We start from the raw sequence: 24,612 nt of genomic DNA, 5'->3' as shown, positions 1-24,612 counted from the left end.
CATTGCAGTTAGTAGGTCAGAGCTGACGAATGACTCACAGGATCTCCCTTCCGTCCATCTGTACCATCTCTGCCTCTCCCACCCTGTGGAGTCAGACAAAAACAATGTCACCTTAACAGCTGAAAATACAAGTTACAAGGAGAGTGGTAAAACATTTAGAAACTTTCTGCACTGTACCGTCTCTCCACGTATTCCCTTCTCACCCTAAAAGAAATTGGAAAGATTAAACTTAGAGATCATACAGTAGTGAGGAGGAGCCAAGAAAACTTGAAGGATGTTTCATCAAATCTACAGTACGCTCATCAAAGCTGTCTCTATTATCAGGGGTTCAAAGGTTTTAAAGGCGCAGTGTGTAGGATTTGCAGACATCTAGTGGTGAGGTTGCAGATTGCAACCAACTGAGTACCCCTGCGCTCACGCCTCCCTTTTCAAGACTGCAGTAACGTGAGCCACTGAGTACAAAAAATGTGGTAACGCCATTCACCTCACTCAGAGGCCATCATTGCCATAAAAACACCACCTTAGAAGCAATGGAAGTCAGACGGCGGCTGGAGGTACCAAAGTTTTGCACTCATGTTGGAGCGTGTTGGAGAACTACGTGAAAGGCTCTCTCTAGAGCCAGTGTTTGGTTTGTCCGTTCTGGGCTACTGTAGAAACACGGCAAAGCGACATGACGGACTCCATAAAGAGGACCTGCTCCCTATGTAGATATGAAGAGCTCATTCTAAGCTAACGAAAACACAACGATTCTTAGTATCAGGTTATTATACACTAATGAAAATATAGTTATGAATATTGCATTCCAATTCTGCTAATAGATCCCTCTAAATGCTACACACTGGCCCTTTAATACAGTATGAAAGTACAGTTAGAGAACTCACCTGAGGGCACTGAACGTTACACTGTTCTGGACCCGGACCGGGCTAAACAAGGACAGAGACATCAGGAGAGAGTTTTTGTATTATAGCCTTCTTTATTACAGTAATTACATTCCATGCCATATCCGTAAAAAAGCCACAAAGTGACATGAACAACATGCGTCTACCGGTCACGCCAAGCTTGAAAAACAAGATTACAGACAAAACATGTGCTTTCTCCAGGTTTCTTCTTACCTCTGGTATCCTGGCAATGCCACAGAGCAAGTCTGCCAGCTCAGTATGTACGGTGTCCAACTGTGCTGCATCACGGGCATACAGGATGTTCTGGGTGCTGCCGTCCGTCACTGACCGACGTAGCTCCTCGGTATTCGCCTGGTCTATACCCACTGCTAACACTGTCACACCTAGCAGACATACACACACCAAAACATTTGTGTCACAGAACAGAGGTGGACTTTTTGGATTTGTTTGTGTCGTATACGAAGAAGGGTTGTCTGTGTTTAGTAAAGTATCTATATATAGTTTAAGTTCTTGTGAAATCAGAAGAAGACAGAAGATGATTTCCACCTTGTTTAAGTTCCAGATGGGGGCATCTGTCACAGGGTTGGTGGCTTAAAGAAATACGTCACTCACACACTGACCATTTGTTTATCAATTACTCATCGTGTGTTACCTTAAGGTCTTGAAGAAAACTTTATTTTTCCCGCATGCCTCCACGGTGAACGAAGAATCAAAAAACGGAGAAAAGTGTTGATGAATTGATGTAAATGGGGGCCGCGTTTAACAACAGCAAAACTATATCAAAACATCCGTTTACAAACTCTCCCACAACTTCTTCAGTATAATCCTAGTCTCGTTTATCCAGTCGTATGCTTCCAAACACATGCATCTTAGTTAAAACCTTACTATTTGAAACACTTCAGACCCGTACTGACTGACTAGTAGCGCGCCTGCGCAACTGTGAGACTTTTTCTGCGGAAGCGTTAAAATAGTACGGTTTTAGAGAAGATGCATGTGTTTGAAAAGTAGTGGGCATACGACTGGATGTACAAGTATTGGATTATACTGCAGGAGTTGTGTGAGAGTTTGTAAACAGATGTTTTGATATAGTTTTGCGTTTTTTAAACACGCCGGGCCCCATAGGAAAAAAGATTTCTTCAAGAATTCAAGGTGACATGAGGTGAGTAATTGATACAGACCTTTCCATTGCCATTCTGTTGCTAGGGCAACAGCTTTGGTCCAAGTTTACTTCCTGTCAGCTACTGCATTCATAAACATTGCAACAGGAAATACAATGGGCCCTATTTATAATGTTTATGTCGCCAAGTTTGAAAAGGTCTAGACAAAATGGTCATTTTGTCAGTGAAGTATTCCTTTAAGACAATAATATAAAAAAAAAAAAAATCCATTTACATACACTTCTGTGACTGAAATCTTGAAACTAAATAATCCAGATGAAGCCAACTATAGTGATCTGGTGGGTGCAGGTAGTTACATCCAAACAGGTTAAAGCAAACCCTAAGTTTCATTCACAGATGACTACAGTGTGTCTGCTTGTTGGTCTTCACACCTGTAGCTCTGAGACCGCTGGCTGCCAGAGTCAGGTTGTCAACTGATTTTTTGTCAGCGATGATGACGACAGTACCAGGGACCCTCGGTCTTCGTCCGGCTGAGGGGGTCAGAAGGTACTGCCTGGTGTATGTCACCGCCTCACCTGCAGAGGGAGACAGACAATATAACAACTCCTAACACACACACAGACATACCGAGCAGTAAGTACAGAAAAGGACCATCAGAGAGAAAAAAAACTGACCAATGTTATTCCCGGGGCTTTCATCAAACGGTGTGGACTGGATCTCTTGAAGAAGTGTGTCAGACCTGCCGTGGCGATTAAGCCGGAACCATAATTTGGGTCTGTAACCGTAGACTACAACTCCCACCTGAAACAGGCAGAAAATAATCAAAATGTTTGCAGTGGACAGATAAAAATGACCGTCTGTGAGCCGACAGTATTGTACCCCTCCATGCCCTATTTTAATACTTATTCATCAAGAGCAGTACCTGAGAGTCACGGTCTCCGATAGTATTGAGCGACCCTGCTGCACTTGTGAGGAGTTCGCGCAGAGGTCTTGCGAGGCTAATGCGATCGGTAGATGCCGGCACCAGAAACACCACATCCAGACGGCCGCCCACACACACTGCAGACAGAGAGAGAAGTTTCTAGGGATAAGTACGGTATCAAAAGGTGTTTATAGGTATGCTAAGTATATGAAAGAGGATGTGTTGGTGTGTTACCAGTGCGTTCATCAACAGAGCTCTCAGTTCCAAATCCAGTTTCAAAGGAGGGCTGCACGGTGAAGCGATAGCGACGGCCCAAACGCAGCCCAGTCACCTGGTAAGAGCTAGACGAAGCGGGGAGCGAAACTGACAAGCCTAGACCAGTATCTGAGAGATGTGAACAGTTAAAATGATAGGACTGCAGAGTCTTAAAGAAATAAATTATAACACCTATAATAACATGTTTCACCTGTCTCGTCTCTCCAGCGCAGAATATATCCTGTGGCTCCCGGTAGTGGAGTCCAGCCAAGCCGCACTGAATTCTGAGTAACCTCCGCCACTTGCAGAGTTGTGGTACGTACGGGGGGAGAGGGGGTACCAGCTGTATTCACAGATACAGAGAAGCAGCATTGACATTTGATTTGACATTTCATCCAATATATTTGTTAAAATATAAGATTTTGTATATGGTACAATATTAAAGTATTGCACACAAGAAAGACAGTATTTGAATGCTTACTTACACATCAAGTTCAAAGGCTTCTCTGTGACTTTCAAGGTTTTACTTAGTGACTAAATATTGGCATGTTTTAGGGTAAGACTTGACATTATACAAGACATTATGGTGTGCTGCAGTACAATGCAATATGCCAGTGGTTCCCAACCTATTTTCCTTGAAGACCCCCCAACTTGTATCTAAGAAAAGCTGAGCCCCCCGACGTCCTCATCCTGAAAAAAATTACAAATCCTCGAACAAAATCCTCAGTAATTCAGTGTTTTAATGAGTTTTATTAAATCAATTTTCTTTAATGAATAGAACAGTCAGTTTTGTCCACATAAATAAAGTGATAACTCTTTGATGGATTCACCAAGTGAATGCAGATACATAATATGATCTCTTTTTTTGTAACAACTTAATTAATTTACTATATTGTTAGAGCCAAAATAGATTGTTTTGTTATTGTGGTGAAATGAATGTGATCTATAGTGTTGTTAGAGTGCTGCTAGACTTTCCCGTTAATACAGGTGCAGCCCTTTATGTGCGTCAAGCGGGAGAGAAAATCGTTTTTTTGACCGCAGTGAAAATAATGTTTTTGAAAGGCTAAACACCAACAAATATGGTTTGCAGCAGAATATTTTGTTAGATGTTGCTATTAAGTAGCAAAAAATATTTATTTTTAAATAGTTTTATATACAGACTTTTGTATAAATTATCCACAAGTGAGTTATTATGATTTTAGTTATACATGAGCAAACCTAAGTTTGACAACCTCAGAAAAAACAAATTCTGGCGCACCCCCTGTGATCTTTGGCGCCCCCCTAAGGTTGGGAGCCACTGCAATATGCAGTATGTTATATTTTGCTATATTTAGTATTTACTACATTCAGCACTGTTAAATCCATCTGTTCTTTTAATTATACTTTTAAAGCCTTACATCCACTGTTTATTTTCTCCAGTCTACACACTTCCGAGGGTTATTAAAACTTGCCAGAACCTTGAAGTAAAGTCTGAATATAGGAAGACAGGACTCACGTGTGGTGACTCTGACAGTCACTGGGGTTCCCTCTCTGTTTCGAACCAAAGCCATGACCCGCACCTCGTACTGGACTCCGGGGTCCAACCGGTCTAAATCCACCGCTGTCACATCTCCCCCCAGCAGCTGACTGCTCTCCTCACCACCTGCAGCAGATAATAGTCACAGCAGGGAGTAGTGTGACACAGCCTGGCTGTTATAAAACATCCATCACAGGAGAAAGCCATTTCATTCTCATTAAATATTTAAAGGGATAGTTTGTATGTTTTGAAATGGGGTTGTATGAGGTACTTAACCATAGTCAGGGTATTACCGACAGTAGATGACGGTCGGCACACCCTCAGCTTGGAGAAGCATACAGGAGTACGGGCACAGAAGCAAAGCAATGTACTGCTGGGGGCAGCAGGGGACGGGAGCAACAGCAAAATGTATTTTAGCCACCTAAAAGAAAGGCTTACCTAAAAAAAAGTCAATATCAGTTTAAGTGTACGCTATATTTAGAATATTTTCACCGCTTTAACTTGTCATCAGACAGCCCTTTCAGACGGGGGAACTGAAGCTGTTGTATCCATCTATGCTCTCTTTCAAGTCACCAGACTCCATTGACAAAAACAGTAATTTTACCTTGCAGAGCATAAAAGGTGCTGGTCTACCACTGCCGATTGGTTAGTTTGTTTGTGTTATTGTGCAACTTTGATGAATCCAAACTAACCCTTTAAAACACCAAAGTCACACAATAACACAGAGCAACAGATCGAGACAGCAGTAGACCAGCAACTCCCGTGTTCTGCGAGCTAAAATTACTGTTTTTGTCAAAGGAGTCTGGTGGCTTTGAAGAGAGCATAGAAAACGGCTTCAGTTCCCTGTCGGAAAGAGTTGTTTGACGGCAAGGTAAAATTGTGAATATATTCTAAATATAGTGTACAATGATAAAGATTTTTTTAGGTGAGCCTTTCTTTTAGGTGGCTAAAATACTTTTTGCTGCTGCTCCCATCCACAGCGGTACATTGCTTTGCTCCCGTGTTGGTAATCCTGTCTGTTTCTCCAAGCTGGGGGGTTGTGCCGACCGTCATCTATTGTAGGTAATACACTGACTGTGGATAAGTACCTCATACAACCCCACTTCAAAAACATACAAACCATCCCTTTAAGGGCAGATTGATGCTTTGAATGAAACTTTGATTATTTCACTAAGATGTGAGATCTATATGAGAGGATTTTATCACAAAAGTGAAATGGACCAGCAATAGATCTACCGTCCAGTCTCCTCCAAGACACACGATAAGCCGTTGCTCCCTGCACACCAACCCAAGTGACTCGGACAACCTCTCCTCTGGCCTCCTGGACCTGCAGTGATGTCACCGTCCCAACCACAGACTGATCTGACTCTGAAGTTTGGGACAGGAAACAATCAGTCAGTTATTCTAATAGCCAAGTTTCTTCCTAAAGACACTCTGGACAACAGCAGTAATGTGCATTTGACAGATCAGATTGACGGTACCTGTTTTGATACTGAGGGTGGATGGACTTCCCTCTCGAGAGCCAGTAAGTGAAGAAACTAATACACTGTAGGCTGAATCAGACTGTAGTCCATCAATGGTGTAGGAAGAGACGTCTGCGGCCACGTTACGAGTTGCTTCAACTCCTGCACCAGCAAAACATGGCAGAGAGATGGAAATGTAAGTCTTCCTCCAACTACAGATACATGAGGATAGAAAAGGCTGACAGCCTGATCACTATCCAAATCTAAACTAAACTTTTACACTTCTTTATATTGCCCTGTTATCATGTATTCTGGTCTGTAAAATACTGAGTATTAATGCTAATCGTTGCTTACCATCATCACGGCGCCAAGTGATCTTATAGCCTGTCGCCCTAGTGGAACGCGACCATGCAATGCGTATTCTCTGAGATGTGACGTCAACGATGCGAAGGCCAGACACTGATCCACCGTGGGGATTAGTCCGACTAGACAGTGTGACCACCTCTCCAACGCGCTGATCAAGCATAGATGCAACACCGATTACCAGCGCCTCATCTGGTGTTAGGCCGTCTATGGTGAAGGCTGTGACCTCCGCCCCCACAATACGGGACTGCTCTGCACCTGCAAGGTAGAATAAAATAAAATAAAATAAAAAAATCCCGCATATAAAAAACTGACTATTGATGTAAAAGATGAATACAATAATACAGGATTCAAAAGGATAAACTGACAAACACATTAACATTAACACTTACTGTTGCCTTGTCTCCAAGTAACCCTGTAACCTGTTGCCCCAGGAGCAACCGCCCACGCAATTCGAATTCTTCGACTGTTTGCGTGTGTCACTCTGAGGTTTGTCACTTTGCCAGCAACTTGCTCTGAAATAAAAAGCATACAGGGCCTCATGTGCCAAAATTCAATGTATAAAACTTTGTATTTAAGCTTGAGTATTTCACATCTAGAGAAATAACAGGTAGACAAAGAAAAGGTTGTTTATCAAAAATCCCAACCAAGGCTGTGAAGCCCACAAAGATATTCACAAATATGTAGACACATATGTTGGGTAATTGTTCCTTCATTTAGATATCCACAGATATACATAATATACTGATCTACAGTACCTGTGAACAGCATTTAAAAGATCCAGTTGTGTTGATATTGCAAAATGAATTAGATAATTTGATCCCAACACCCATTGTGAATGTATAGCAAAGTAATTGTCAAATATCAAGATAAAAAATAACAAATTAACCAGAACAGAAGAGGATGAATTACGTTGAAAAACCGATGGGTATTTAGTCATCTGCTGTCCAGGACTGGCTAATTTTATCTTCAATTTTTATTTTATATTATCCATGGTAATCATTATTCTTGCACTTGTTTTACTATGTAATCACCTTACATTAGTGTATACTCTATTATAGTGACAACTCTCTGGTGGCTAAACAACTACATCTAGTTCTTTTTTTTTTTGTTCTTTTTAGTTCTTTTATTTTTGCAAATAATAAAATAAAACAAAAGAGAAGAGATATAATAAGATAATATCATAAGAAAATGCAAAGGTGGGTTGATAAAAAACCTTGAGGGCTTGTAAAAGGGACCCTCCTAACACTGAAATTAAAGACAGCTGTATATGTTTGTCACCAATTTACAAATAGACATCTGTATTTTTAAAATTTCTAAAAGAAAGAAAATAACAACATTTCCAAACAAGAAATACTAGAGATAAAAAGACCAAGGAATAAAATAAAATAAATAAAAACCAGGATTATGAGAACAAATATTTGCACTGCTTTCTTACACTTCACTGCTGTTTTTTTGTTTTTATTTTATTCTTATGTTTTTATTCTTAATTCCTGTGTGTATCGGTATTTTGTATGTGTATGTGGATGCTTAAGTTTCCCTTGGGATAAATAAAGTATCTATTATTTACAGGAAGAGGAAAACAGGATGAAGCACACAGCAGCACAGTGTCACCGCTCCACCCACCTGGTTTGATGTAGACAGTAACCGGGTCTCCTTCATTTTCTCCCACCAGCGCCGTGACACTGACACCATAAGACACTCCCACTATCAGATCTCTGAGGTCAAGGGTCGTCTGGTTTCCAGGGATAAGCCGGATTTCCTCTGATCCCCCTGACATGACATGAAACAGAGACACTATTTTCACAAGCATGTTTTCATTCATATTTGGGCTCTAAAAAAAAAATCTAAATATATAATAAAATAATGAATAAAAATCAGTCAGTGTACCTTCTGTGTTCAGGATAATGATGCGGTACTGTGTGGCCCCGGCTACACCCGTCCAGCCGAGTCTGACAGTACTGCCCAGAGACTCCACAACTCTCAGGTTGGACACTCTCCCCACTGGCTGCTCCTCTGCAACACCACAGGATTAGGACACAATGGATAAAAGCACAAACAGTTTTAAACTTATCTACAGGAAAACATATTTACTCGGAATTCAACCCCATTACATTTATGCCACATAAATCAACCCTAGATAAATTCAGAGTTTCGTGCCCCCAGGCTGAGCTACTGACCTCTGGATGTGGTGGAGACAGGTGTGGCCTCCTCGCGACCTTCGTACAGGGTGAACATGGTGATGAGATATTCTGTGTTGGGCTGAAGGCCTGTTATCTCATAGCTGGTGGTGGTTCTAGGAAAGGTCAGGCTCTGGACACGACCTCCTGGAGACACAACAACGGTCCACCATCAGTGGATTTATGTTCAATATACCTACAGTCTCAGTATATACTTCCTACTACCTGCAACTGCTGGCATTGAATACATTATTTGGCTATATTTCAGTCAGATCATGCATTAATAAAAGAATGATTAAGTGATACAGTACAGATAGCATTACTGTTGTCTATAACACAAACAAGGTTCATTAAAATCAGTCACAAAATGAGATTTGAAGCATCAACACTTTCCTTTTTTAGGCTTGATGTTGCATTTGTTAGCACATATCACTACATAACCAAATCCTTTCTTGTGATCATAATAACAAAATGTCCATGTTGTTCAGCCTTCCTTAAAACTACAGACTGTAACATGTAATGTACAAAAAGACTACAAAAGGGACAAGTGATTGTTTGAGTGTGCGTGTGACATGCACATCTGACCTTCTCCCTCCCTCCATTCCAGGCGGTACCCTTGAGATGACTGAATGATTCTCCAGGTGAGGCGAATAGAGGAGGGGCCGGTGGTTGCTGCTCTGAGCACCTGCTGCTCCTGACGCTCTGAGGGAAAGACATAATATATGATTGTAGTTATGTAATATATCATAAATTAAGCTCTATTCCCATCAATGAAATATGTTAAAGGATAGATTTATATTTTGTCTGTCTTACAACAATAGTGAAACACAAAGAGTCCCTTCCTAAAGTGATTTCAATGTAGGTGATGGGGGACAAAATCCACAGTCTCTGTTCTGTGCAAAAAACAGCAGTCTAAAGTTTAGCTGAAGCTAATATGAGGCTTCAGCAGGTTAAATTAGTCAAATCAAGTGGAAATTGTAAGGATTGGCCGAGAGGTGGAAGGAAAACACACAGAGGCCAGATGTATCTGTATGTTTCATTTGAAGTTTACATAACACCAACAAGCAGGCTGGTGTTGGTGAGTTTGTGAAAAAAAAACTATATACAAAAAACAACCAAAACTTTTCAACTTTTCAAAAGAACATGATTTCATTTATAAGTCAACAACAAAAAGGCCCATGGCTGTCGGGCAGCTGTAATATGGATAATTAACAAACATGATTAATCAAAGTAAAATATAACCAATAAATTAATTTGTATGGAATCTACTAATAAATATGGTGAGTGGTTATTTCATTAAGGATGTGAATGATGACAGTAAGCATACTGAAAGGACTTATACTAGTAGGTTTGCATGCTATACCAACATCATGTGCTAATTATGCTAACATAAATGGGCTACACAACTAGGACTACAGATCTATTGTGCCGGCAGGACAGAATAAATAACAGAGCAGCAGAAAGGAGGTGCCTGGTCAGTGTGCAACGTAGTTAGCACCGACAGGTTTCTTCCAAAGTTCATCTTTTTGGTATAAAATTCCCTCCTTGTGCTTCCACAGGCGGTGTTACCTTGCCGAGCCATAGCAGAGGGATAGCAACACAAAGTGGGAACTTGGTATTAAAAAGCCCTTAACTTTGAAAGATATCCATTTGATTTGACTAACTCAGACTTTAGAATACATTTTTGCAAAGAACACACATTTATTTTGCTTTAAAAAGGCATCTCTTTATGGCCAGTATGGACAGAAAGAAAGACTGCAACAACCAGTAACTGAATAACCTTCACCATACATACAGTATGGTCAAGAGAGTATTGTATTAAGATGGATTTGAGAAAACGTGAAACTATCCTTAGAAAATATATCTGCATATAACTTATGTGGCTGAAATGTGAGTATGCACTCTCAAAACAAACTGAAAAACAGTGCATGTATATAATTATTTTATTTGTAGAAAGACATTGATTCACTGTAAACAACTCTGAATAAAGAAATGTTTTGCTTGCTTCTTTAGACTCAGCCAACATAACCAATATGTAACTTAATCATCACACAAACGCCACAGTAGCAGTTTTCATTTGATGCTTACAAAATGCTACCGCACCCTACTCTCCAGAGGTATCATATGACCAAGTCATGGTTTTGCAAATCCCAAGTAAGTCTATAGTCTTTGCGTTCAAATCCCAAGTCCTAAACTTTGAGTTTTGAGTCCTAAACAAGTCATAATGCATTCTTCACCTAATGTAATGCCATTTGCATCTGTAATTTTCAACCCGCACATCTTGCATACTTCAATTAGTTTTTTTGTTTACCACCGCATACAGCAGTTTTTGTACTCAAACAAAATTATCTTTGGTATCAAGTAGTTTTAAGTCAAAAGGCTCAAGTCCAAGTGAAGTCACAAGTCATTGGTGTTAAAGTCCAAGTAGAGTTGCAAGTCTTTTTTGATTTTTGTCAAGTCGAGTCTAAAGTCTTCAAATTTTGACTCAAGTCCAAGTCGTGAGACTCGAGTCCACATCTCTGCTCTTCTCCACTCAAATTTCTACAAAAGATACTAATCACATCCTCATATAACCATCCTTCTGTCTGTAAAGATGTCACACCCTGCAACATCCAACTTAGCATGGTATCATGTCTTATGCGGAAGGCTGACATTTACAAGACTGATGAGAAAATAAATTGTGCAACCGTCACTGTCACTTCATGTAAAAGATTCTGTGAGGTGTGAAGAGAAACATGAGAGTTGGCCTTGAAGTACCTAAACTCAGATTGATATAATTGAGTATCTTACTGGCCCCAGAGCAAAACAGCAGAGAACATCTCAACCAAGTAAGTGATCATGAATTTACATGCCACTTTGAAACCCTTCCAAACCCACAGTTCATTTGAACAACAGCCAGATGCAGTACTTTAACATATTCACAAACACCACAAACTGCACATTTTCATGCCAGAACTTCGTTGGGGTTCAAGAATCTGTTGCAAAATGATATAAAAGCTACTATTTTGAGGCGGTGCCCATATTCCAACACTGACAGCAAAATAAATTAGTTACTGAGTTTTGGATTTCACACCTCTGCCCTCAGGCTGCTGGTGTAATGGACTTTGTTCAAAGAAATGTTCCCTGTGACAAAGAAACTAGAATTACTGCCTTGCGGTTGTATGCCTCCGCCAACGAGTGAAGTTGCAGTTTACATCCATGACTGTCCAGACTCATAATATACAGTATGAAGTAAAGACTTTGAAGGACTTTAATAAAAAGGTATTAAGTGTATTCTTTGGCATAATGGAAGTTATAACTATATTGGCATGTATGATTCTAGTGAGAAACATGCTGTCTTCACTTAGACACTATTTTTTACAGCGGACTGACAATTCCTGAAGCGCAATATCAGCAAACCAATGAGCTTAATGTGGTGGACTACTAGAGGACCACCTGTCCTGGTTGTCATCCAGGGAGAGGAAGTGAAGAGTGGGACTCATACAAGCACCTCGGAGTCCAAATCAATAAAAACTGGACTGGACTCCCAACACTGAAACTCTCTTCAGGAAGGGACAGAGCAGACTGTTCTTCCTGAGGAGATCCTTCAGTGTGTGCAACAGATCTTCTATCAGTCTGCAGTACTAGACAGTGCTCTGTTCTTGGAGCTGAGCCGTCTAAACAAGCTGTTAAGGAAGGCCAGCTAGGTTATCAGGTTGGATCTGGACAGTGTGGAGACAGGGGAGGAATCAAAGCCATCTCGGATAACCTTTCACACCCTCTCTACAACAAGTTGTGGCAGATTGGCAGCTTATTACAGAGAGAAGGATGAAGGACGAGAACAAAGCCTGGGAGGTGTTCCTCATCGGAGTTGAGGGTCTAAGGATAGAGGATGTTGTTTGCTTTACAGATTGTGAAGCCCTTGAGGAAAATGTTTGATTTGTGATATAGGGATATATAAATATAATTGATTTGAGCTTTGTTTGTTGCCCAAGATTAGTGTCAACAATTCAGTATGAGACCAAATGTGAAATATAGTCAAAATCTACCCTTCTGTTTCTGGAGCTATGGTGTTGAATAATGGCCAGAAAAGTGTTTTTGAACATTATGATGTTACAGTGAAGTTGACCTTTGGGATATAAAATGTCATCACTTCATCCTTTTAGACGTTTGTGTGAAATTGCGTCATAATTAGCCTATGAATTCTTGAGTAATGGTCAAAAACACGTTTGGTCAGGTAACAGTAACCTTTGACCACCAAATTCTAATCAGTCCTTGAGTCCAAGTGGACGTTTGTGCCAAATTTGAAGAAATTCTGTCATGGCCTTCCTGAAATATTGCGGTAATATGAACGGGAGGAACGGACGGACAACTAGAAATTGACAGTAATAATAAAAATGATCACACAGGTCAGTCCCTTGAAGAGTTTCTCTCTGATACTGTATGTGGCCACAGATGTTTTCTTGTTTGCGTGATGAACACGTCAACAAATCAATGGGAAAGTGCCGGTGTCAGCGAGGAGCACACAGGAAAAGAACAAAGTCTTCAGACCAGTGGCTGCAGACGCCCACTGATGTCTCTTTTAGGCCAGACAGAGAGTCAGACTACACACTAACTAATTCAACATTTTACTCCATAACACATGTGCTTGGTTGAATGCCAGACAAAGCTATTTAAATGGTTGGGGATGTGGAAGAAGATAAACATAACCAAAAATCCATTTAAAAAAATTAACTTAAAATGTCATGCAGTCTTTGATGTATTGTTTAGAGCTGAATGTTAAGCATCCTACATGTAAAAAAACGTAAGCTATTGCTGAATATAATAACAACATATATGCAAAAAAACATGAAGACGTCATTCAATGTGGTCCTCTATAAAACCCCCAAAAAATGTCAACATTTCCTAATGAGAAGGAACAGACAACTCATCACAAACCACAGACACCGCAAATATGTGTTACTCTATTGGTGTACACAGGAACAAACAAGAGAGAAACAAGCTGAGCTAAAGTTTAAGTTACTGTGGTGTACAGTATGTAGAGCGCTGTATACATCTCACTTCTTTGACAGCAGAACTAGGCCACACGGACGTTTTCAGTCCTCCATTTCTGCCAGCTGTCTGATCAGTGGCCCTGCAGTGACTCAGCCTTCATTCAAATAACACTGGTCCGACTGAACTGACACCATATGGGACTTACTCACGAGAGACAGATGGTGTGTGTGTGTGTGTATAATGAGTGTGTAGGTGTGCACAAAATGTTCCTTAAACAGAACTAAACAGTAACATGTGAAGGTTTTCAGAAGAGGGACAAACAGCAGAGAGGGTTGATTCATCTTCTCCATCCCTGCTTCCTGTCCCTGTACTTAGCAGGACGCAACAGAAGGCAAGCTCCTCTTCAAAAAACATTATTTTAATTTTTATTAAGAATCACAAAAAACAAAAATAGAATATCATTTAGTGTATTGTGTCAATTAGCGGTTTTGGTGTGTGTAACTGTGAGTTTGAGAGGGAAGAGGGTACAATGAACACGGAGACAGATGTTTGGGGTTGTGATGAACTAGTGAAACCACACCTACCTATCTTGAAACTGGCTGTTGCTACAGGGCCCTCTATGTTGCCCTCATACAGCGGGATGATGGTGACGATGTACTCGGTGTCGGGCTGCAGTCTGGACAAAGTGTGACCGTCGCTGCCACCAGCAACCTCCACAGACTCCACATTTCGACCTTTGTGAACAGAAAAACAAAAATATAACGTCGGTGCAAATTTGTAAAGAAAATAAATAAAGAATATTGACTGGCAGATGTAAGATGTTGTTTGATGTGTGCTTTGTCCTGACCTGTAAATGGTCCCCAGACCAGACGGTAGGACCGCGCACCACTGACGCTCCCCCACCGCACACGAACACTGCCCTCTGACTCCGTCTCCACTGATAGCTGCTGCACCGCCTCAAGGCGCACTGACACATGCAAAAACATGAAGACACAGACACTTTGCTAATTATACTGAAACCCATTCCAACCACAAGGAGACAGTATCATTATATATGTGCTGCATTACGTAAGGGAAAATGCCCTACGAGGTGTCCATTATGTAAGGTATAATGTACAGCAAGCCGGTCATTGTTGCGTAATAAACCCCAACAGGATGATGCAGGTGGACCCCGACGCATCGCCCTGAAGGGGTTTATTCTTGCTGTACATTATCCTGCTTATTACACAGCTACAAACATAAGAAATCAATAAGTTGACACAAAAATGGTCCTCCAGAGTCTGACATCAGAACTGTGTCCATAGCAACGGTCTGTTATAAATAGCGACGGTCAGTTATACATAGCAACGGTGTGCTATGAAGAAATAACAGACTGTAGGATACTGTGATTGCCCAATCAGAATCGAGAATTCAACAAAGCTGTATAATAACAGGAATTCATGGACGACGTGTGCGTCGGACGGTTTGCCTCAGCAAAGTCCATTAATTCCTGATAATGCACAGCTCGAAGGGCATTATCCCGCTTATAACATGGTCACTTACCAAAGAAAAAAAAACTTAAGACCATTAATTCATATTTTCATGACAAGTTTTTCCCAATCCATTCACTCCGTTTCCCTGGTAGCCCTGAGGGTTTTGCTTATACCTGGAAAAATCATTACCATCCCATAAGGTTCTTATGCAATGGAAACATTGATCACTGCTCCAGTAAATAGAACGAACCATTGTATAAGTTCATATACTGTACTATGTACATATAATGTATCTAACAATTGTTTTAATATTGCTCAATTTTTTAACTTTATTACAAAATAAATAACCATATCATATTGTGTCTATCTATTATTACAAGCATTTACCATCATCATTTAACAGTATCAAAGACGTTAATAATGGGCCACAGGGTGGACTCACATGTGCGGGCGTTGAGGATGGACGGGGATGCAGAGTTTCGGGGGAAAAGGGGGTAGAGGCTGACGACGTACTCCGTGTCGGGCTGAAGTGTCTCCAAGGTGACAGATGTGGAGTCTGCAGACAGAGACTGCTCCAACAGCTGAGCATCTGGCTGACCTGCTCTTCCAACCACACAATAGACAGAGCAAGCAGACATGGAGGGCGTGCAGAAGACCAATTAGTTCACTGATAGCAATCACAAAATTATACTGTACAGTATGTCATTAGACAAATTAGCTGACAACGAGCTGAAAAAATATGGGATGTGTCCTCACTTCATTCTCAAGTATGGCAGCAAGCCACCTGTGGAGAAGTGTTGTTCAGAGACAGTGCACAATTTGAGTTGTGTTCATGTCCTGTACAGTATGTGCTTGGGTGTCTGTCAGTATCTCTCTTGTTTGTTTGAGTTATCAGTGCGAGTAGCGGCAGACACAGGAACAGGTAGAAACATCACACCTCTCATGGAAGGACACACACCGGCCTCATTTATATATTCTCACACATGTGCCAGCCTAACTAGTCAGAAGAGGAGCTCCATGTGAGACTGGCACTCCTGCCACATGTTTCGGAGGGAGAAACTGTTTATCTCAGCCCTCAGGGGCCACTTTTCTCTCCTGAATCACGGCATAAGCACTCAGACATCTTGACACTGTTATGATCTACGCCACACCCTGTCTCTGGAAATGTAAGGATGAAATTACTGCCGATCTGTGACATAAGTAAAGGTTTTCTCTGTCTGTCTTAATTTCAAGTCTGGTGATGATAAAACATATTTGATATTTTAGGTAATGATTGGGTTATTAAAATCCTAACTGACAGCCAGTGCCTGAGGGTGTTAAAGAGGCTCATGTTCCCCATACCCAGCCTTGACTGCTGTACATTCTCAACATGTTTCCAACTTGCCACCAAAGGTTAACTGTTATTGCTTGCTGTTGCTTCTTTCCCTCCTTCATTTTTACTCTGATCATTCATTCTGCTGAGATAAGTTTTTGTGACACCATGTACTTCAAAAGTACATGGTGTCAGTTTTTTTTTTAGTTCAAAAGAGGAGATGTTGCTGATCTAAGTGTTAGATGAGAGGTGGACAGAAAGAGAAAGACAGGTAGACAGGAAACAGATGCATAGATATGTGTGTGCCTGACCTCTTGGTCCATAGGTGAGTCTGTAGCCCTGCACAGGAGACGAAGGCTTATCCCAGCCCACAGAGAGAGAGAAGAAGCCGGCCTGGATCAGGCGCATACTGGTGACCCCCGGCAAAGACCCTATATGAGGAGAAATAAAGACATTACAGGTGTATGACTGTGATTAGTTATTAATTATTTTTTTTTAAAACTTATTCTATTCTATTATACATTACTGATCTTAAAAGGTTTTATATATAAACAATTCAACATGAAAGTATGTATAAAAATAAACCAAAGCAAATTGAAATAATAATGACACTGAATATAACCAATGAAAATAACACAAGCATATTGAAATAAAACTAAACATGGGTTACATACTCTATAAGATCACCTTACATAGGCACACATATTCAGTCCAATATACATAGGAAAATATACAAATATACATAGGAAAAAAATCCAAGATAAAATTTACTGATTATTGTATCTGACTTTAAAGAAGACAGAGTATTTCAGGGTACCACATACAACCCATTTCCTTTTCAAGTATCTGATCCTTCAATTATTAATCCCACTGTTTAATGTCCCAATTACCTCCATTAGTGGTGTCCATCTTTCTATAAAAAAATACCTCCGTTATCTTAGCATATATGTAATTTTTCCATTGTATGAATACTTGCACTCAGCATAGGTGGGGGGATCCTTTTAAAGCCATCCAATTGCTTTCTCTGCTGCTGCTATTAATAATATTTGGAAGAGGTACATCCTTTTCCTACCATGAATTACATCCGGTTTCACCCGAAAAATCACTATCAGAGGGTCCCTTACCAATTCAACATCTAATAGTTTGTTCACAGTGGTAAAGATTTATATCCAAAAGGTATCTAACAATGGGCATTGCCAAAATGCATTCTTCACTTTTCACTCACTGGTTCGTTGCTTGGCAGCAACAGACTCCCCCACACTGTTGGGGTATTGGCTGATGATAGTCACCAGGTAGTCGGTTCCTGACCTCAGCTCTCGTGCGGTATACGTCCTCTGACTGGCAGAGACAGTATCCTGCAGAACGAGACAGGGGTCATTTTAGTAAACATTCAAGCCTGAGACAAGTTTTTGCAAAGTGAATGACTGAAATAGATGGATGAGCCATGACATTCTTCTATCTTCGTCATGTCTGCCAGGGGAAGGGAATTTCACTCTTTGCTCTGCCAAATATTAATCTCTACAGTATCTACAAGAGGATCCACCCATTAGACATGTTTATACTCAGCCTGAAGGCACGTGTTTCTCTCGCGATTTGCTACTTCAATCTAGGTCATCTCCATGTGTCAGGAATATTCTCGCAAAACACCTGGACTCACCTGACGCAGTTCTGCTGTGATAGGCTGGCCCAGGCCAGAGAGTGGCACATACTGGACCACATAGCCAGTCAAAGGCCCACCTGCTGCACTCCAGCGAAACCGGAGAGTATCAGTAGTCTGGCCTGTGAACTGAATGTTGGACGGACCGGAAAATGCCTCTGAAAGGAGAGGAGAGGGTGGAAGCAGGATGAGACATAGATACAATTAAATGCAGGTTTACAGTCTGATATAATGGATACATATTTGTGACTGTGTGTATTTTAATATACTGATGTTATGTCATTTAAGGTAACCCACGTACCATCACTGGCATAGACTCCTCCTGCTTTGAGGCACACTTGGGGGCTCACAAGAGGAAGAAGTGTGTTAAGCAGTTTGAAGTCCCCAACAAAGGAGGTGAAATCACTGCTGGGTTGGGAGGAGATCTGAGCCAATTCATCCATGTCTGCACTCTTTATACCTAACAAACCGCAGAAAATTGACAAAGTCAAAAAGAAATAGTGGCTCATAAGCAACTCTAAAAACTAGTCTGAGTGAGAGAGGAGAGGCGGCAGGTGAGACACCTACCGACGGCGAAAACATGCACTCCTTGACTGCGCAGCTTCTGTGCTGGTTCCCCCACGCTGTCTTGCGACTTCCCATCTGTGATCAGGATAGTGATCTGAAAGTTAAGGAGGAGCCATTAGAAACACAAGAAGTGCTATGTTAAATATGCAGTTTTTATAATTATGAATAACTGCTCCTCAGACCTTTGGGACATCCCGACTGGACGTAGGGTTGAAGAAGTTATCTGCGACAAACTTGAGACCAGCACCAGTGCGTGTGTTTCCACCCTTATAGTTCAGATTCTCTACAGCGTTGACCAGCTCAGTGCCAACCAGGTAGGTAGTAAATGTAAACTCAACTCTGGAGGGAGAGAAATGTGCATTAAATACAGAAATCTGCACCTGGAGATCATTTGACATAGAGTGCTGCAGGGATGACATACTTTTGTAGGCCAACCTGGAAGTTAGCATCACAGAGATTTTTCCATTGGGTTTTAGATTATTGCAGAAAATAAGTTCTGTAGCAAACACATGCTTATGATACTTACACATTTTGATCAGCAAGATAATCTTCACAAATGAACACTATTTTTATGATTTCTGAAGCGTGAATGCAATCGCCAGAAGTAAAAAGCTAACATTAGGCTATAAACGAATTACATCACCACCACTTAGCTAAAGGCGGACTTGTGTTCGGCGTGATGACGTTTTGTAGCTTCATTTAGCCACTTGTTAGCAACCTCCTTTTTTAAGACACGTAAAAGCTAGATATTTTGTATCGTAGAACAAAACCTTAAAATCTCTTAATCTTGTGTTAACCACAGACCTTATTTTCACCCATTCAAAAAAACCATCGACTTCGAGACGAGGGAACCAGAAGAGCAAAAATGATAACTCATTTCTGTGTTTAGGTCTCATACCTGCAGTTCTTTATTGCATGTAAAGGAAGAGATGATGTGAATATTAATCCTGTCAGTCACCTGGAAGTGTCGCTGTACTGTATGGCCCCAAACCGTATCCCTGTCTCGCTGACAGAGCTGGCAAATGGCTTGACTATTCCAGCCATGAAGCCCTTCACCTGCAGGAAGTTAGCTCGGCCAATACTGGAAGACCCATCAACCAGGAAAACAATATCTGCTGCTTGCACATTATTACACCTGCCTGCAAATACAAAAGCGATGGAGAATGCATGTGAGCACATAAACTGATACATGATGAAAACACTTTGGGCTGATGTGATGGTTGGGAGAAAATATAACATCATTTATACCCTGAGCTTCAGCCCGTTTCATGGAGGACAGCAGGACAGTCACAGTGATAAACCAGCTCCACATCTTCACAACCTGAGCACACAAAGAGCAGGTTACACCTTTTTTTTAAACAGTCTGACCACATTACAAAATTGTGATATTATACTGCTTTTACATTTTCTGTTAACATCCATCCATTCATTGTTAGTTAAACATTTTTTTTCAGTATTCATGCTTGCAGAAGGGTCTTGTTTTTGTAATAATTACTACGCCTCGTTTCCTTGTGTCTTGAGGTCATATTAGTCTGTTTTGTATCCGTCTCCTGTTAGATGAAATGCTGCCATCCCTCAGCTTTTCATCCGCATCAAATTTCCTGTTTCTGCTAGTCACCTGATCTTGTCACTTTCCTGTTCAGCTGCATCCCATTAGTCATTTATTCCTCAGCATATGTTGAGGATAGTTCAGCCCTGTTATTTGTCAGATTGTCTATGTTTCCTTTGAGTTACAGCCATTGTTCCTGCCTGTACCTGTTCTGAACCACCTACTGTGGCATCTTTGATATCCTGCCTGCCAGCCTCGTCTCTTTGAACATGTTTTCTTGTTCTAAAGGTCTAAAACCTAAAGACACATTAACACCTGTAATTATTATTCCTAGTATTTCTATGACACACACTTCAATCATAAAGTTTGTCTATTATTCTGCCATATATACACAAATGACACCAACAGTGTTATGCCCTGCACAGCTTACTCCAGTCCCATTTTGCCCTTCCCAATTTGAGATGGTTTCCTGATTAGAAATTAGAAAGCTAGAATGCAATGTTTAGTTGTGTTTTATAAGGCCTTATATTACCATGGATGATGATCTTAGAGGATCATATGATCATACCTATGAACTCTCATCATGAAAACTGTCAACACCAACATTGGATGCCTACAAAAATGATTGGCAAATACATGTATACACAACAACTCATTCTCCCTGACCTGCAACCCTGAAACTCAAGTTTATAAAATAAGAATTATACTATGGTTCAATATGGTTATAATATGGTCTTTTCAGATTAAAAACAAGTCCACACAGTGTGTCAACCAGATGAATACTTTCATACTCTCTGGCTCTCTACATCATACTTACATTACATATTTCAATAATTATGTTTGTGAATAATGAGTAGGATATCTGACGTCCTCAGCACCCAGTGCAAGTGCACACCGGGGCAAGCGTCCCTCCGGACCATCCACTCTAGCATCAACCATCTTACTTCTGGGTGACCATTCCTCCTTAAACACTTCATTGTAAAAAAATATGAAGCTTGACACCAAGCTTACTAAATGAGCACACAGCAAAAACATGCTATTGGTGCATGCACGCATAGTGGTGCTAGCGATTTTGCTACTACATCCTACCTGCACAAACGATATGTCATTATGAAAGCTGAGACTCCATAGATTCCAACGGTATAAGTCTCATCACTACGAACAAAACTCACTGATCCAGCAGCCGAAGAAGAGAAAAAATAAACTTCACTTTATACAGACATAACCATAAATTATGTCTTACCTCTATTATCTTTGCTGTTTCGTGTTTGAGGGTATATCAACGCTGCTAATGGCTACTCCAATGTCTCAGGATCATTTTTGAGTCAATTCCAGCTGTCTGTATTCATTTGCATGGCACAGAGGAGCTTTTGCACTCTGCCCTCCTCCAGCATCTAACAGCCTATCCTCAACCTTGCATATGAAAACACGGTTTTATGTCTCCATCTGGTGGATGAGTCGTGGTACTCCACTCATACCTGTCTAAATGTATAGAGGTCTGATTGATTGAATTTTCAAAGAAAAGTCAAAACCAGTTATATTGAGATGACTTGTAAATGAAATTAAATGAGTTTTACAGTTACCTGAGAAAGTTTCAAATGGCACGCAAATGGTACCCAAATGTACCCAGATGGCCAATTCGAACAATCCGCCTAATCCGCCTTAACATGCCTCTACTAAAACCTCTTAAACTTTGCTCGGCTTCACTTTATTAGCATCAGTCTGTGCACAGGTAATGTTCAAATGTTGTGATATGGTTTGCTAGATGTTTTGGGCTGCAACTGCATCATTCCAAAGAAATATTCACTCTAAACGTGTACAGCTTTGTTCGGCGGATATGAAATCTTTCATTTATGCTGTCTTCTATCTTCATTTACTCTGACGCAGTAACATACTGATGCTTACACCTCCGCAGAAATCACAAGTGTTACCTTTATTATGACACCAAGATTATTCAAATAGACTTAATAGTTGCAGAGATACACTCACACACATTCATTTTGGGCATGTCATTTTCAAGCAGTGGCATGAGCCAGAGGCCTAGAGCTTAAGAAAATACAACACAGCAAACACCTCAGACACTCACAGTACGACTATCAACGATGATCAAACTTTTCCAAGACACTTGTTTTTGCATATTCTGAGCTCAATCCTTTTTACATCTGTCCATCCTGACACTAATTCAAGTATGTTGGAAACACATTAGGGAATATCATGATGAATATCATCCGTTTATGTTTTACTATTCATTACTTGTAGTATTTATTGTGTTTACCCTGTAAACTTTCTCTGCTTTGTATTGTCCTTGTGATGTTGTTTTTGATTGTACTGCCTTCTAAAAACAGAATCCTGAATTTGTAATAACTCAAAACTTTATGCACAAAGCATTTCTGAAATATTTGCATTGTTTTGAATATCTCTCCCCACATGTCCCATCCGGTTTTGACTAGAATTAAGTGGAATTATGAAACAAAAGAATCAATCAAAATACCATCTCCTTCTGGCTCATACTTAACACTTTAGTATAAGCTTTTTTTCACTTTAAATAGTGAAAATTGAATGAGGTTTTCTCCCTGCTATGGATGTCTAACATTTGCTCTCAATTGGTCCAGGAGTTACACCACAGATTGATGTCTCTGTGACATTGCTGCCCACTTTGGCAAAATAAGAAAAATACATTAATTTAGCTGAAAATACGTATGAATGTGGTAAGAAAATAGCTGCTGTGTTTCAAAGACCTCTGGGAAAAAAATGAAATTACGGGATACCGTACGCTGCAAACAATAGTAGACTCATGTAATGTATGCTGAAGATGAACTCCCTAAAATGCTGGTCCTAACCTGCATTAAACTGCTGCTGAAAGCGGTCGGATGCACATATTAACCTCCACTGATGTGACATTTACATTTTACAGAGCTGCATGTGTTTGCAGATGACAATACCATTAGTGTTAATGCTAATTGCTGCCATAAACTGTCAAATCAAAAAAGCCCAATTTTTCCTCCTTATTGACTTCACTTGTCATCGGGGTCTTGCATAAAATCTGAAGAAATTGTATTTGAGGTGACTAAATCTACATTTATGCTCAACGTCACCAACTGGTTAAAAAACATTCCAAGACTTTGTTGGTATTTATAATTTACACAAATGTGCATGCCTATTATCACTAGGTTTCCATTTTAACAGGGCATACATGGTACACTATGACACATAGAAATTAACGCGATAATAACATGTTAATGCAAATTCGTTTTAACGCCACTAATTTCTTAAAAATGAAGATACTGGCATCATATGAAACTAGAAAAACCTAAGGAATTCATAGGAACCAACCATGTCATACTAGCTTGTCACAAAGCAGGCTAAATAACGCTCCAAACTTACGCAAAATTTTGGCGACGAAAAACTGGCCATATTCAAAGGGGCCCCCTTGACCTCTGACCTCTAGATATGTGAATAAAAATGGGTTCTATGGGTACCCACGAGTCTCCCCTTTACAGACATGCCCACTTTATGATAATCACATGCAGTTTGGGGCAAGTCATATACAAGTCAGCACACTGACACACTGACAGTTGTTGTTGCCTATTTATTTATGCTAAATGCAGTACCTGTGAGGGTTTCTGGACAATATTTGTCATTGTTTTGTGTTTTTAATTGATTTCCAATAATAAATATCTACATACATTTGCATAAAGCAGCATATTTGCCCACTCCCATGTTGATCAGAGTATTAAATACTTGACAAATCTCCATTTAAGGTACATTTTGAACAGATAAAAAATGTCTGGTTAATTTGCAATTAATCATGATTAACTATGGACAATCATGCGATTAAATATTTTAATTGATTGACAGCTCTAATATAAATACAGTATATGCAGAGACATACAAACTAATAATGCAATGCTGCCTATAGCATACATCTTCTCTCTCTCTCTCTCTCTCTCTCTCTCTCTGTTATCTTTGCCCTCAACAGAGCAGATAAACATTTTGTTTCAGGAGTGAATGACGTAGATCATTCTTCTATTCACAGCATGACCTAAAACACCCTCAAACTGTACTACTGTATGTCTGGAACACAGATGCCAGAACCGTCTGGACAATATGTAACATTTTGAAAAAATGCATCAGATCTTTGCTCTTCTTTGAGACGCAGAGAAATGCAGGACTTTCTCATTGTAGATTTTATTTTTGGCCTGTGTCACCTTTACACATCATCAGTGTCACCAACCACTGCTAACCACAAGTTATGAACAAAACTATCCCTCTCAGCCAATTTCAGTAGCAGCCATCATCTGATGAGAGAAATCCAGTATGGATGTGGGGCACTTCTTTTCATGATAACCTTTATTCACATTCACC

At 40.3% G+C, this 24,612-nt stretch overlaps 1 protein-coding gene across 4 annotated transcripts in view; it reads right to left on the bottom strand.

Annotated features, from left to right (window-relative positions):
- The window catches only part of col7a1 (collagen, type VII, alpha 1), an 88,366-nt gene that overhangs the window by 59,141 nt on the left and 4,613 nt on the right, over positions 1–24,612 (bottom strand). For all 4 annotated transcript variants that reach the window (XM_037781834.1, XM_037781827.1, XM_037781847.1 and 1 more), the window contains exons 2-30: positions 19,947–20,019; positions 19,657–19,837; positions 18,881–19,037; positions 18,699–18,792; positions 18,433–18,591; positions 18,132–18,289; positions 17,700–17,829; positions 16,786–16,905; positions 15,605–15,760; positions 14,538–14,657; positions 14,275–14,424; positions 9,302–9,418; positions 8,717–8,863; positions 8,427–8,552; positions 8,163–8,309; positions 6,929–7,051; positions 6,528–6,794; positions 6,192–6,335; positions 5,947–6,078; positions 4,690–4,836; positions 3,406–3,537; positions 3,174–3,323; positions 2,940–3,076; positions 2,692–2,818; positions 2,449–2,592; positions 1,113–1,282; positions 882–923; positions 178–204; positions 39–83 (exon numbers count right to left, since the gene is read on the bottom strand). In XM_037781834.1, the coding sequence (XP_037637762.1) occupies positions 39–83; positions 178–204; positions 882–923; positions 1,113–1,282; positions 2,449–2,592; positions 2,692–2,818; positions 2,940–3,076; positions 3,174–3,323; positions 3,406–3,537; positions 4,690–4,836; positions 5,947–6,078; positions 6,192–6,335; positions 6,528–6,794; positions 6,929–7,051; positions 8,163–8,309; positions 8,427–8,552; positions 8,717–8,863; positions 9,302–9,418; positions 14,275–14,424; positions 14,538–14,657; positions 15,605–15,760; positions 16,786–16,905; positions 17,700–17,829; positions 18,132–18,289; positions 18,433–18,591; positions 18,699–18,792; positions 18,881–19,037; positions 19,657–19,837; positions 19,947–20,010 (3,813 nt within the window). In that variant the 5' untranslated portion in view covers positions 20,011–20,019. The remainder of the gene's footprint in view (positions 1–38; positions 84–177; positions 205–881; positions 924–1,112; positions 1,283–2,448; positions 2,593–2,691; positions 2,819–2,939; positions 3,077–3,173; positions 3,324–3,405; positions 3,538–4,689; positions 4,837–5,946; positions 6,079–6,191; positions 6,336–6,527; positions 6,795–6,928; positions 7,052–8,162; positions 8,310–8,426; positions 8,553–8,716; positions 8,864–9,301; positions 9,419–14,274; positions 14,425–14,537; positions 14,658–15,604; positions 15,761–16,785; positions 16,906–17,699; positions 17,830–18,131; positions 18,290–18,432; positions 18,592–18,698; positions 18,793–18,880; positions 19,038–19,656; positions 19,838–19,946; positions 20,020–24,612) is intronic.

The sequence above is a fragment of the Sebastes umbrosus genome, chromosome 1 (assembly GCF_015220745.1).
Source record: "Sebastes umbrosus isolate fSebUmb1 chromosome 1, fSebUmb1.pri, whole genome shotgun sequence".
Classification (NCBI taxonomy): Eukaryota; Metazoa; Chordata; class Actinopteri; order Perciformes; family Sebastidae; genus Sebastes; species Sebastes umbrosus.
The sequence above is the reverse complement of the archived record's forward strand: the minus strand, read 5'-3'. Positions and strand labels throughout refer to the sequence as shown.